At 43.8% G+C, this 13,944-nt stretch overlaps 1 protein-coding gene across 1 annotated transcript in view; it reads left to right on the plus strand.

Annotated features, from left to right (window-relative positions):
• The window catches only part of kcnt2b (potassium sodium-activated channel subfamily T member 2b), a gene marked incomplete at both ends in the record, with an annotated part of 193,009 nt that overhangs the window by 132,068 nt on the left and 46,997 nt on the right, over positions 1-13,944 (plus strand). The window contains 3 exon segments of the mRNA XM_084329018.1: positions 132-183; positions 2,809-2,961; positions 10,020-10,273. Of these exon segments, the coding sequence (XP_084185144.1) occupies positions 132-183; positions 2,809-2,961; positions 10,020-10,273 (459 nt within the window).

Genomic DNA, 13,944 nt, shown 5'->3' on the forward strand with positions numbered 1-13,944 from the left:
ATATGCAGTTAGACAGTTACTAACAATCCTACATAGAACCTCTAACTTCAACACGCCCTCTTCTCTCAAACCCCGCCCTCTCTCTCAAACCCGCCCTCTTCTCTCAAACCCGCCCTCTTCTCTCAGAACAGCGCCGCAGGAGGCCTTCAAGCAGCGCGCCGGAGCGTTCCAGCCACTCAACAGGTGAGTGGCATCATGTGATCCAGGTGCCAGTCGCCGGCCACTTAGCTACAGGAAAGTGTCATTAGAGATGTTTGCTTGGCCTGTGTTCGAGTGCCAGAGAGGGGGTGATAGTAGCGGAGGAGAAGACAGCAGGCTCGGGCTCCCGGGTCCTAATCTCCAGCTGGCTGTGTGAAAGCCTGTGGTGTGTGTTGCCTTCACTGTGGATAAGTGGTCAGTGTTTGTTTTTTTATTTTTTTTATTTATCCTTTATTTATCCAGGAAGATCTCTTCTTCCAGGGAGTCCTGGCCAACACGGCACACAACAAGTTTCAACATAAAAACAGGGCATGTAGAATATACAGTACATTGTTAAATTAGTTTTTTCCTTTTGCAATTTTATTTTTTTCTATTTATTTTTCGTTTCTTATCCTACTGTATGTCCTTAAAAAAATTAAAATTAAAAATTAAAAATGAAGGGCTAGTCGTAGCATACCTTTAAAAGCATTCACAGTAGGAAGTGCCTCTAGACAAAGTTTCACTTGCAGCGTATTCCATAAAAAGGGAGAATGCAGCATTACCAAGCTCTGACTGCGTCAAAGGAACATTTAAAACCATCCCATTTGCTGCTCGTCTGGTATTAAAAAGCAAGTATAAAAGGACAGAAGTCTGGAGATATATAAGGGCAGCTTACCTAGCAATGACTTCAGGATAAAAATCAACATGTGTGATTGTCTTCTTTGATACAGAGAGGACCATCCTAAAGACTGATACAAAGTGCAGTGTGGGTGCGAGAGCCTGCACCCGTTACAAAACGTATAGCAGCATGGTACGCAGAATCCAGCTTTTTAAGCAGGGAGGAAGGAGCATGCATATAGATCACATCGCCATAGTCTAATACAGGCAGAAAGGAACTCTGCACAATTCTCTTCCTGGCTGCAGACGGGAAACGTTTGTCCTCCTTGTCCTCCTCCTCCTCCTCCTCCCTCCTCCTCCTCCTCCTCCTCCTCCTCCTGGCTAGTCTGTGTCTCTGAAGTGTCATGACGTTGAGCCAGCCTGGCAAGCCGTCCCTGTACATGAATGAATTTGAATTTGGAGACTTGTTTATGTAATTCAGTCCAGTCCCATGTTCACCGAAAACAAACACAACACGCGCGCCTGTCTCCTGTCCTCACCTCACAGTCTCCATGGAACCAGGACGTCCCTCTCTGGTCCACTTAACTCTGGTCTCTCTCTCTCTCTCTCTCTCTCTCTCTCTCTCTCTCTCTCTCTCTCTCTCTCTCTCTCTCTCTCTCTCTCTCTCTCTCTCTCTCTCTCTCTCTCTCTCTCTCTCTCTCTCTCAAGATTCAAGATTCAATAGTTGTATCTAACACTGTGGTTTTGAAATAAAACTATTGAATCTTGAGAGAGAGAGAGAGAGAGAGAGAGAGAGAGAGAGAGAGAGAGAAGAGAGAGAGAGAGAGAGAGAGAAATTATGTTGTAGACGGATCTTCTGATCAAATATTTTTAATAGTAAAAAGAACAATTAGTTAAATGAGCTTGGCTCTTATCGTGGCCAGGAGACACACTGAGGAAGAGGAGGAGACAATGAGCTTAAATAGAGAGGGGTGGGGGCCGTAGCCCCTGGCCTCTCACTAGGTGTGAACTAAGCTATTGTTTGGGGCAACCAAAAGGATTCCTCGACGATAACTGGACCTTCGGTTCAGTACGCGATGTGTACCGAACGAATGCCACGGTACGTTAATCACTAACGAACACACGTCCAAATTGTCTTTGTATAATAACACACACACACACCCCCACACCACCTTTCCTCCGCGCGACTTTCACTCACAGCTGATGCGAGAGAGAAAAACGAAAACGCACAACATACTTTTACTTAGCTCCTCTCCAGTCGAGCTGCTGCAGTGTTTAAATCCAAAATATTGATAAATCCTCTGCCATGTTGTGTAACATGTCATCTCTTCTCTAGAGTCTTCTTTCTCTGCTTCACGTAAAGTTAAATCTACTCTAGAAGTGAAACTGAAACTTAAAAAGCTACACCGTGAGGTGTGGGGGCGGTAGGCAATTAATTTACTCAGTGGATGCCTGAACACAGAATGACACCGGGTATCACTGACTACTGCGGCAAGCGGCAAGGAACTAAGTATAACATAATAAAGATAATTATATTTAATAATAATAATAATAATTATTATAAATATTCTTTCCTGTTGTATCGAACTCGTACCGAACTGTGACCCCCAAAAACCGAGGTACCGAACCGTGGCTTCTGTGTACCGTTATACCCTAATAGATAGATACTCTATTTATCCCCTTGGGGAAATCCAGGTATCCAGCAGCTCTCATCAGTCAAAAAGGTAGCAGCAGTAAATGAGATCAATAAATTAAGATAGATGAGCACTTCTTATTACCGCACAGTGTTAAGAATTGCACATTCGCTACCGGCCAACTGTCGTTTCAGACAGACTGTCGTGTCCTTGGCTTCATCTGGGCACTGATTGAGCTATTGATCGGCCGCTCTGACAGAGATTGTGTGAGCAGCCTTGGGAGGAAATGTCTCTGATGGGGCACTGTGGCACAGTGTGTCTCGAAAAGGTCAGCCACGTCCCCCCTGTGCCCAATCAATCCCCTCTCCCGCCTTCTCAGGGAGGGAGGCGCCGGCTCGGCGGACCAATGGCAGCGCACCTACCGCCGCTGCTCGGCCAATGAGGTGCATCACATCCGTCTGGAGGAGAGCAAGTTCTTTGGGGAGTACCAGGGGAAGAGTTTCACCTTCGCCTCCTTCCACGCACATAAGAAGTAAGTGGATGATACACGACGTACTACTACACTGACAGTATACCAGGCGCGTGCCGTGAGCTTTGAGAGTAAGCATACAAATATTTGAATACACTTAATTACTAGGGATGCTCGATATTGGCTTTTTTACCGATACCGATATTCCGATATTGTCCAACTCTTAATTTCCGATACCGATATCAACCGATACCGATATATGCAGGGTCCCCCCCCCCAAAAAAACAAATATTGTTATTGTTTTTTTTTTTTTTTTTTTTTACCGATACCGATATTTTCCCATATCACATTTTACTGCCGATATCGACCCATAATATCGGTTGGCCGATAATATCGGACATCCCTATTAATTACACATTGTGCCAAGCACAAATGCTATGGCTGAGTGCAGTGTCAAGGAAATGCCATTCAGACAAATGTATGCCCTAGAACCCACTAATAAACAGTAAGCGGAGAGTTACAGTGGCAGACTTTATGATAAAATTACTCAAATACACGTTGCCCATATAAGGGCCGTGGACCGCTTAAATAAAGTAAAACCAGTGCAGCACAGCAGTTAACTCAGATCGCCACTTCACAGTACAAGGCATACCTTCAAAAGTAAATTAGACACGGCGGTCTTAAATGAATAAAGTATAACCAGTGCAGCACAGAAGTTAACTCAGATCGCCATCGCCACCGCCACCGTATTAACCAGAGGGCCATAACTGCTGAAATATAATAATATAAATATGTTATCTTACCTTTACTTGAACACGAAATCCATGCGTCTCTCCTTGCAAAGTCACACCTTTGTGACTTTACTGTAAAAGTCGCCCGCTTGTTGAAGTTTCGAAATCTCACTCAGCATGATGACGTTTATTAAAAAAGACATCCTAATTTACCTAGTAACAGATAATGTACCGGAACGAAAGAGCTACTGATTGGTTTGTAAGCATGCTTACCCTGGACATATTAGTAGCGGGCTGAGGGAACAAATTCAATGCCGTGGTGGAAATGCATTCTTATTATTATTTTTTTGATAAAATTTTTCTATTTTTCTCCCATCCCAATTTTGTATCATCCAATTCTCCCCTCCCCTGTCTCGAACGTTGTTAGACCATGCCTCCCACTGGTCGGCTGCAATGTGGACCAAGCCTTGCATCATGTGTCCCCTCCGGTACACGAGGAGGCAGCTGTCGCATCTTTTCACCTGCACAGCACAATCTCTCAGCGGCGAGGAGTAACGCGTGGGAGGCTCACGCTGCTCCCGTTGCTTCCTGATTCTGCTGTACAGGCGCACCAACCGACCTGTAGGAGTCGCTGTCCACAACGTCCGATCCCCACCCACCGGCTTTCCCACCCCCTAATACTGCCAATTGTATTAGTATGAACGACCAGCCAAGCCGGAAGCAACACCGAGAGCTGGGCTCGAACCCAGCATATCCTGCGTTAGTGGCGAGCGCCTTGCCCACTGCGCCACTTAGCCGCCCGGAAATGCATTCTTATTATGCTTTCGAATCGACGCTAGAGAAAACAGAGAGAGAGTGCTTACACATGCGGGTGGGGCCAAAAAGCTAAAACAAAATTAACCACAGATGACGACTTTTTTTTTTTTTTTTTTTTTTTTTTTTTTGTCTTTTTCCCCCTCCATTTTCCTCCGATTTTCTCCCATCCCAATGTTAGTCGTATGCCAATTCCCAGTCCCTTCCTGGTCGCTGCGCACTTACCCCCCACAGTCAGATCATCTGGGAGAGTGGAGGCTACCACGTGCTTCCTCCGACACACGTCCAGCCAATCACCGCTTCTTTTCACCTGGCAGCGCGGATTCTCATTGAGAGCGTGTAACGTGTGGAAGGATCACACTATCCCCCTCAAGTCCAATCCGCGCTTAGCAGGCGCCCCGACCGAACTGTAGGAGTCGCTGTTTACAACGACCCGGACCCACCCCGCCAGCTTCTCCCTACCTCTGATACAGTCAATTGTATCAGTGCAGACGGCCAGCCAAGCTGGTGACAACCCCGGAGCTGTGAGCTGGATTCGAACAGGCGAATCAAGCTCACAGCTCCGGGGCTGGTGACGAACGCAATCTCCGCTCGGCCACCTAACCGCCCTAGATGACGACTCTTTTAATGAAAACAAACAAACAGTTATTAGTACTTTTATTTCAATAATAATTAAAAATATATATAGAAATAATATTTCACAGTGTTATTATTATTATTTTTTTCTTGGGTAAGCGCCTTGCTTATATGGACGGCACGTCCCTCCAGTATACAATACATACATACACACCCACAACAGAGGCCTTGCACAGAATGTTTGTGGTTGTCTAACCCTTCCAACATGGCCACCTATAATTAGATTAGATTTTATTGAAATTTGTTGTCATCACACAGCACAAGTACAGTACAACAAAAAGAAGTTTGGCATCCAACCAGAGTGCAAATGTAAAATGCAATAGCAATAGACAATGTACAAGTAATTAAACTGGATATAAAATATATAAATGAGTACTACTACACCTAGTATAGTGCTAATCAGATGTATGTACAGAGTTGTACAGTGACACTACCATAGACACTATGGTAGTAGTCATACTGGCCAGCATACTGGCCAGCAACGTAACTAGTAAGAGTAGGTAAGGAATACAGTATGTACAGATATAGATATAGTATCTACAGATATGTACAGACAGATGTGGATAGATATACGGTAAGAATAAATATATACATACAGTATATACAGGATTATTGTACACGCTATCATACATGAGTTATATGGGTTATATGTAGGTGTATAGTAGGTATATAGAAGAATGTTATGTTTTATATTATATATATCTGTGGTAAATATAAATGTATACCGGTATATACAGTAATGTATACATACATCCACATCCACAGCAGAGGCCTTGCATGGAATGTGTGTGTGGTTGTCTCTCTTCCAACATGGCTGTCTTGTCTTATAATAACCATTAAGAACCCCTTTTGAAAGAACATTTTAAATTTCTGAGTTGGTAAATGTAGTGGATGCTTTACCACAGTAAAACATGGTAAAAGCATGGTATTACTGTTCCACTGCGACTCGTTTACAAGATCCATTAATAAAACACCAATGTGTTAATTTCTATAGATATATTTATCATATCAACACCATAGCAACAATTGGCTCTTCTGTTGATCAGGTGCTACAGTATGTTTTTATATGAGAAATATATCAACAAAGATGTAAGAACTTTTTACTGGATCTTGTAAACAAATCACAATGGAACAGCAATAGTATGCTGCTACCACTGTGCAGATATTAGACATTTTCTTTTACCAATGGTGACAGGCAGCCATGTTGGAAGAGAGACAACTACACACGTGCAAGGCCTCTGTTCACTCCATTGCCTCTGGCCTGATACCTTTGTTGCATTTCATTCCCCTTCTCTCTCTCTCCCCCCCTCTGACTTCCTGTCCCTCTCTCCCCTATCTAATAAACCAGACATGCCCTGAAGAATAAACATTTTAAAATAAAACAACCCCAAATTTGATCATAATAATACCCCCCCACTGATAGGGGCAACAGTGGCTCAGGGGGTAAAGCGGTTGTCTGGTAATCAGAAGGTTCCCGGGCGTCCGGCTCCTCCCTGCAGCGTGTGGAAGTGTCCTTGAGCAAGGCACTTAACCCCTAATTGCTCCCGATGAGCAGGTCGGCACCTTGCATGGCTGCCTCCGCCGTCGGTGTGTGAATGTGTAATGAATGGGTAAAATGTGAGGCATAAATAGTAAACAGCAATATATATAATGTACGGGTGGTTAAACTGGGTACAAGAAGATAGATACCAGTTTCCTATCTGTGCGTTCAGTAGAAAGCTGGCTGCACGTTAGCCTAGCTTAGCACAATGAATGGAAGCGGACAGTGCCGGTTAGCCTTCGGGAGAGGTGTTAGTTGGACAATGCCTAGGTGCAGCCGGTGCAGCCAGATAGCTTTCTACTGAACGCACAGAGAGGAAACTGGTATCTCTCTTCTTGTCTCTCTCTGGAGAAGACGGTAAGCCAATTTCCCAAAATGTTGCCGTGTTCCTTTAACCACCTGTAGATTGTATATTGCTGTTGCACTGCTACATTTGCACTCTGGTTGGACGCCAAACTTATTTTTGTTGTACTGCTACTTGTGCCGTATTATGAGTGACACTAAGTTTGAATCTAATCGAATCTAATCTAAAGCGCTAGAATAAAAGCTGTTATGTAAATGCACAATTCAGCCATTTAACCCTTTCACTGCCACATGACAAAGGGTTAACCCTTTCACAACCACCCTACAGTCGGTTAACCCTTTCACTACCACACTACTGTATGTACGGTTAACCCTTTCACAACCACACTACAGAAGGTTAACCATTTCACTAACACACTGCATACGGTTAACCCTTTCACTACCACACTACAGAAGGTTAACCCTTTCACTACCACACTACAGAAGGTTAACCCTTTCACTAACACACTGCATACGGTTAACCCTTTCACTACCACACTACAGAAGGTTAACCCTTTCACTGCCACACGACAAAGGGTTAACCCTTTCACAACCACACTACAGAAGGTTAACCTTTCACTACCACACTACAGAAGGTTAACCCTTTCACTACCACACTACATAAGGTTAACCCTTTCACTACCACACTACAGAAGGTTAACCTTTCACTGCCACACTACAGAAGGTTAACCCTTTCACTAACACACTACATACGGTTAACCCTTTCACTACCACACTACAGAAGGTTAACCCTTCCACTGCCACACTACAGAAGGTTAACCCTTTCACTAACACACTACAGAAGGTTAACCTTTCACTACCACACTACAGAAGGTTAACCTTTCACTACCACACTACAGCCGGTTAACCTTTCACTACCACACTACAGAAGGTTAACCTTTCACTGCCACACTACAGAAGGTTAACCCTTTCACTAACACACTGCATACGGTTAACCCTTTCACTACCACACTACAGAAGGTTAACCCTTTCACTGCCACACGACAAAGGGTTAACCCTTTCACAACCACACTACAGAAGGTTAACCTTTCACTACCACACTACAGAAGGTTAACCCTTTCACTACCACACTACATAAGGTTAACCCTTTCACTACCACACTACAGAAGGTTAACCTTTCACTGCCACACTACAGAAGGTTAACCCTTTCACTAACACACTACATACGGTTAACCCTTTCACTACCACACTACAGAAGGTTAACCTCTCACTACCACACTACAGAAGGTTAACCCTTTCACTACCACACTACATAAGGTTAACCCTTTCACTACCACACTACAGAAGGTTAACCTTTCACTGCCACACTACAGAAGGTTAACCCTTTCACTAACACACTACATACGGTTAACCCTTTCACTACCACACTACAGAAGGTTAACCCTTCCACTGCCACACTACAGAAGGTTAACCCTTTCACTAACACACTACAGAAGGTTAACCTTTCACTGCCACACTACACTACAGACGGTTAACCTTTCACTACCACACTACAGAAGGTTAACCTTTCACAACCACACTACAGAAGGTTAACCATTTCACTAACACACTGCATACGGTTAACCCTTTCACTACCACACTACAGAAGGTTAACCCTTTCACTACCACACTACAGAAGGTTAACCCTTTCACTAACACACTGCATACGGTTAACCCTTTCACTACCACACTACAGAAGGTTAACCCTTTCACTGCCACACGACAAAGGGTTAACCCTTTCACAACCACACTACAGAAGGTTAACCTTTCACTACCACACTACAGAAGGTTAACCCTTTCACTACCACACTACATAAGGTTAACCCTTTCACTACCACACTACAGAAGGTTAACCTTTCACTGCCACACTACAGAAGGTTAACCCTTTCACTAACACACTACATACGGTTAACCCTTTCACTACCACACTACAGAAGGTTAACCCTTCCACTGCCACACTACAGAAGGTTAACCCTTTCACTAACACACTACAGAAGGTTAACCTTTCACTACCACACTACAGAAGGTTAACCTTTCACTACCACACTACAGCCGGTTAACCTTTCACTACCACACTACAGAAGGTTAACCTTTCACTGCCACACTACAGAAGGTTAACCCTTTCACTAACACACTGCATACGGTTAACCCTTTCACTACCACACTACAGAAGGTTAACCCTTTCACTGCCACACGACAAAGGGTTAACCCTTTCACAACCACACTACAGAAGGTTAACCTTTCACTACCACACTACAGAAGGTTAACCCTTTCACTACCACACTACATAAGGTTAACCCTTTCACTACCTCACTACAGAAGGTTAACCTTTCACTGCCACACTACAGAAGGTTAACCCTTTCACTAACACACTACATACGGTTAACCCTTTCACTACCACACTACAGAAGGTTAACCTCTCACTACCACACTACAGAAGGTTAACCCTTTCACTACCACACTACATAAGGTTAACCCTTTCACTACCACACTACAGAAGGTTAACCTTTCACTGCCACACTACAGAAGGTTAACCCTTTCACTAACACACTACATACGGTTAACCCTTTCACTACCACACTACAGAAGGTTAACCCTTCCACTGCCACACTACAGAAGGTTAACCCTTTCACTAACACACTACAGAAGGTTAACCTTTCACTGCCACACTACACTACAGACGGTTAACCTTTCACTACCACACTACAGAAGGTTAACCGTCTGTAGTGTGGTAGTGAAAGGTTAACCGCCTGTAGTGTGGTAGTGAAAGGTTAACCGTCTGTAGTGTGGTAGTGAAAGGTTAACCGCCTGTAGTGTGGTAGTGAAAGGTTAACCGTCTGTAGTGTGGTAGTGAAAGGTTAACCGCCTGTAGTGTGGTAGTGAAAGGTTAACCGTCTGTAGTGTGGTAGTGAAAGGTTAACCGCCTGTAGTGTGGTAGTGAAAGGTTAACCGCCTGTAGTGTGGTAGTGAAAGGTTAACTGTCTGTAGTGTGGTAGTGAAAGGTTAACCGTCTGCAGTGTGGTAGTGAAAGGGTTAAAAGCCGCCCTGTGCGTCCGCAGGTACGGAGTGTGTCTGATCGGGGTGCGTCGGCAGGACACCACCAACATCCTGCTCAACCCGGGCCCCTGCCACATCATGGGGGCCTCCGACACCTGCTTCTACATCAACATCTCCAAGGAGGAGAACTCGGCCTTCGTCAGGGGCCAGAGGGAGCCCTCGCGGGGGGGCCCGGGGGGCAACGCCAAGGGGGTTCCCCAGACCATCTACCACGGCCTCACCCGTCTGCCGGTCCACAGCATCATCGCCAGCATGGGTCAGTCAGAGCGGGGAACACTGCCTTCACATTACTTACAATTTTTTTTGTTAAAGTAAGTGTTCAATAGCTCTACATTCCAACAGCCATCGCTGATATAGATTGTCTGGTCAGTAACATGGGTCTCCCAGTCCCTCCTGCTCTGCAGTAAACACAAAATACATTTCCTGGTATCCCGTTCCCACTTCATCCAATCAGGAGAGAGAACCCTAGATATTTCTACTTATGTCAAGAAATCTTACCAAGCCAGATTTGCTTACTGCACTGGCAGATTATTTGACTTATTTACTTAAAGAGAGAGAGAGAGATTTTGAAATTTGAAATGTATTAGAAGGATAAACCCCTTGAGATATGCTATCTCGTTTTTGAGGGGGTCCTTAAAGAGAGAGAGAGAGAGAGAGAGAGAGAGAGAGAGAGAGAGAGAGAGAGAGAGAGAGAGAGAGAGAGATAGAGAGAGAGAGAGAAAGAGAGAGAGAGAAGGAGAGAGAAAGAAGGAGAGATGGAGAGGGAGAGAGAGAGAGAGATGGAGAGAGAGAGAGTAGAATGTAGAGCTATTATTTTAACATGTAGATCACTTATTTTAACAAACAAATACCACTCACAGCACCCTTTTAATTGTGCAAATTTGCACAGATAATTTATTCCAATTGACAGATGCTCACTTGAGTATCGCTAGGCAGATGCTACTAGCACCCAGGTGGCCACTGCAAACAATGCTATTTGCACCCGCGGTCAAATAGCCAATGTGGCAGTTTACACCCTGTATATATAGCATGGTAGAGTGAGACAAGAACCCAGGTGTTCCATCAATCAACGTTAGCATCATCTACCTTCACAAAGTAGTGTACAAGTAGATTAGACTAGATTCAAATGTATTGTCATCATACACAGCACAAGTACAATACAACGGAAAGAAGTTTGGCATCCAACCAGAGTGCAAATGTAACAGTAAAGCGCGATAGTGATATACCAAAGTACAGGTGATTAAACTGGGTATAAAATAAGATAAATTAGTACTACTGAGTAATAGTGCTAATCAGATGTATGTATCCTTAATCTCGCCGTCAGAATGCCGTCTCCCCTTTCAGACATGTTTAGTAATCCAACAAGTAATCCCTCGTTTTCCAAAGGCCTCTGCAATCAGATCAACTGTGTTTTTCCTCAGTAACATGTTAACCGATGATTTAGTTACCAAGTGACCACATTCTTTGTGTAATTTACTTACTGTAATCCAGTTACATGTAATCTGTTACTACGCAACCCTAGTGCTGACTGTGTAACTACAACACACTGCACTCTCCTCCTTAAAACAGCCTCAGAAAGTTCCGGCATCTAATTTCCCCCCAGAGTCATGTTATGTTCCATTGATTATGCAACGCTCACATTTAGACTAGAGAGACACAATGGGATTCATTCGGAATGATTCGTACAGATGTGACGGAAGCGCGATATATCTGATCCGAGCCGGCCTTGATAAGACCAGCCGCCAAAATGACTTAAATGTCAAACGTGCATTCATTTGTCTCTGTTTGATGAAATGCCTGGGAGAGAGGGGTTTTTACAGACACGCCACCTGGTGGAGGACACTGGAACTGGCTTTAACTGTGGCTCTCTCACTAGGCCGAGCCGGGTTGAAATGCTGGAGCAGACCTGGGGTCGAATGAATGATGATCGACTTCCACATTGTGTTCTTTATGCACCTTTTACCCAGAATCAACATCTTTACACACCTCTGCTTCTCCAAGCCCCCGAGGTCTGACACTCTAATGGACTGCATTAATACAGCAGCTTTTATCCAAAGCGCTTTACAACCTATGCCTCACGTTCACCCATTCACACACTCATCTGGGGAGAAGTTAGGGGTTAAGTGTCTTGCTCAAGGACACTTCGACACGCTGTTGGGAGGAATCTAACCGGGTACCTTCTGACAACCACTGTCGACTGTCTTTATACACTCTGTATGAAGACAGTTTAAGATTAAAGCAAACAGTTTATTCACAGAGGCTAGACTCAGGCTGATAACCTGCCTACTGTGTCTCGGTATGTCTTTTTCTTGTGATCCTATTATTTTTTTTTATTTAGGATAAACATACAAAAACAATAATATTCACTTTTTTAGAATACAAAAATAAAATACAAATATAAATATATAATATAAAAGGGGAAAACCATCTGAGAACCTGAGGTGTAAGCCACCATCACCACCATCACCTCAATCTATAATGGATTTCAACTTGTCTGCCAGACCAGACTCCACACTGCAACGGTTGGGTACCGTTCACATTTGAATTGATACCAGTTCGGTACTTAACTCTCTCTGTAATAACAAAACATCTCAAAGTCCAAACTGTTAAAGTTAGAGGTTCTATGTAGGATTGCAAGTAACTGTCTAACTGTACACAACTGTTTCCACTGACTGTACATAACTGTTTCCACTAGAGGGCGCTATAGGCGGAGCCGCTAATGCTACCACCAGGTGGAGCGTATTTAAGGAGATGTCTCCTCCCCCTCTATCTCTTTCCCACCTGCCTCTCACGGAGAGGAGAACTCATGTACTGTTGCCTTGCCATGTAAATAATAAACCACGCCGATTAAAGGCTGAAGGTAGAAACCATGCCTCATGACCACATTATTGTCACCCCATAGCCAGACTCTGTCAACACAAACTTCTCAATTTCAACATTTTGTTATTTACTGTTGTAAAAATCACAAAATAAATCGCATGATCATGTATTAATCAAATCAAATCAAATTTATTTGTAAGGCCCGACAACACACGTTAATGTCCCCAAGGGCCGTACACGTCTTTAAACAAGTCAAGAAGAAACATCACAATAAGTCAAGAACAAAACAAGAACACCATAAGGTCAAATCTTTTTTTAAATAAATGCAAAATAAATAAATAAATGCAACACTCCCAGACCCCACGCGAAGGTAAGGAAAAACTCACTAAAACCTAGCAATAGGGGAAAAAAATGCACCACAGGCTATGTGGAGGAGCGAAACCTTAGAAGGGCCATTCAAGGGGGGATCTCCCTTCTTAGATGTCGGTGATAGTAGTGTTGCAGTAAAAACAGGCGAACAGTTGGTAAGCATGCATGTATTATGTTTTAAAATATTATTATTATTATTAAATATCAACATTATCTGGCCATCCTCAGTAGATAGGAACTCCTCTGACCTCGTCTGGTCTTTCCAAAGACCCAAGAGATGGGACAGTACAGTCATATATTTTGTGGAAAAGGCTCCCTCTTGTCTAGTAACATTACACTCTTATACTCTTATACAGGAATTTCGTACCGATTGATCTAACGTGAATCGGTACTCTGTAGTACCGATGTAATTCGGTCGGTACCCTTAAAAGTACAGAGTTCGGTACCCAACCCTGGTCCAAATACATCAAAGTCCACGCTCTGAGAGCAAAGCAAATGAGGCCGTTTCCAGCGCATAACTACCAGCTCCTTCCCTGCTGTCAGCCCAGCAAGAAGAGTGTGTTTCCATAAGTGACACAACACCAAATGAGAAACGTCGTTCAGAATTAACACATTGGGCTAAGGGAGGGACATTAATCTCAAACGATTCGGAAGGTTTCCGCAGCCACCGACACCCACAGGTATGACGCAAGTCTTGATTAAGTCTCGACTGCAGCGAGAACAGAGAGACTCCGACTC

Source organism: Notolepis coatsorum (genome assembly GCF_963971535.1).
Source record: "Notolepis coatsorum genome assembly, chromosome: 14".
Taxonomy (NCBI): Eukaryota; Metazoa; Chordata; class Actinopteri; order Aulopiformes; family Paralepididae; genus Notolepis; species Notolepis coatsorum.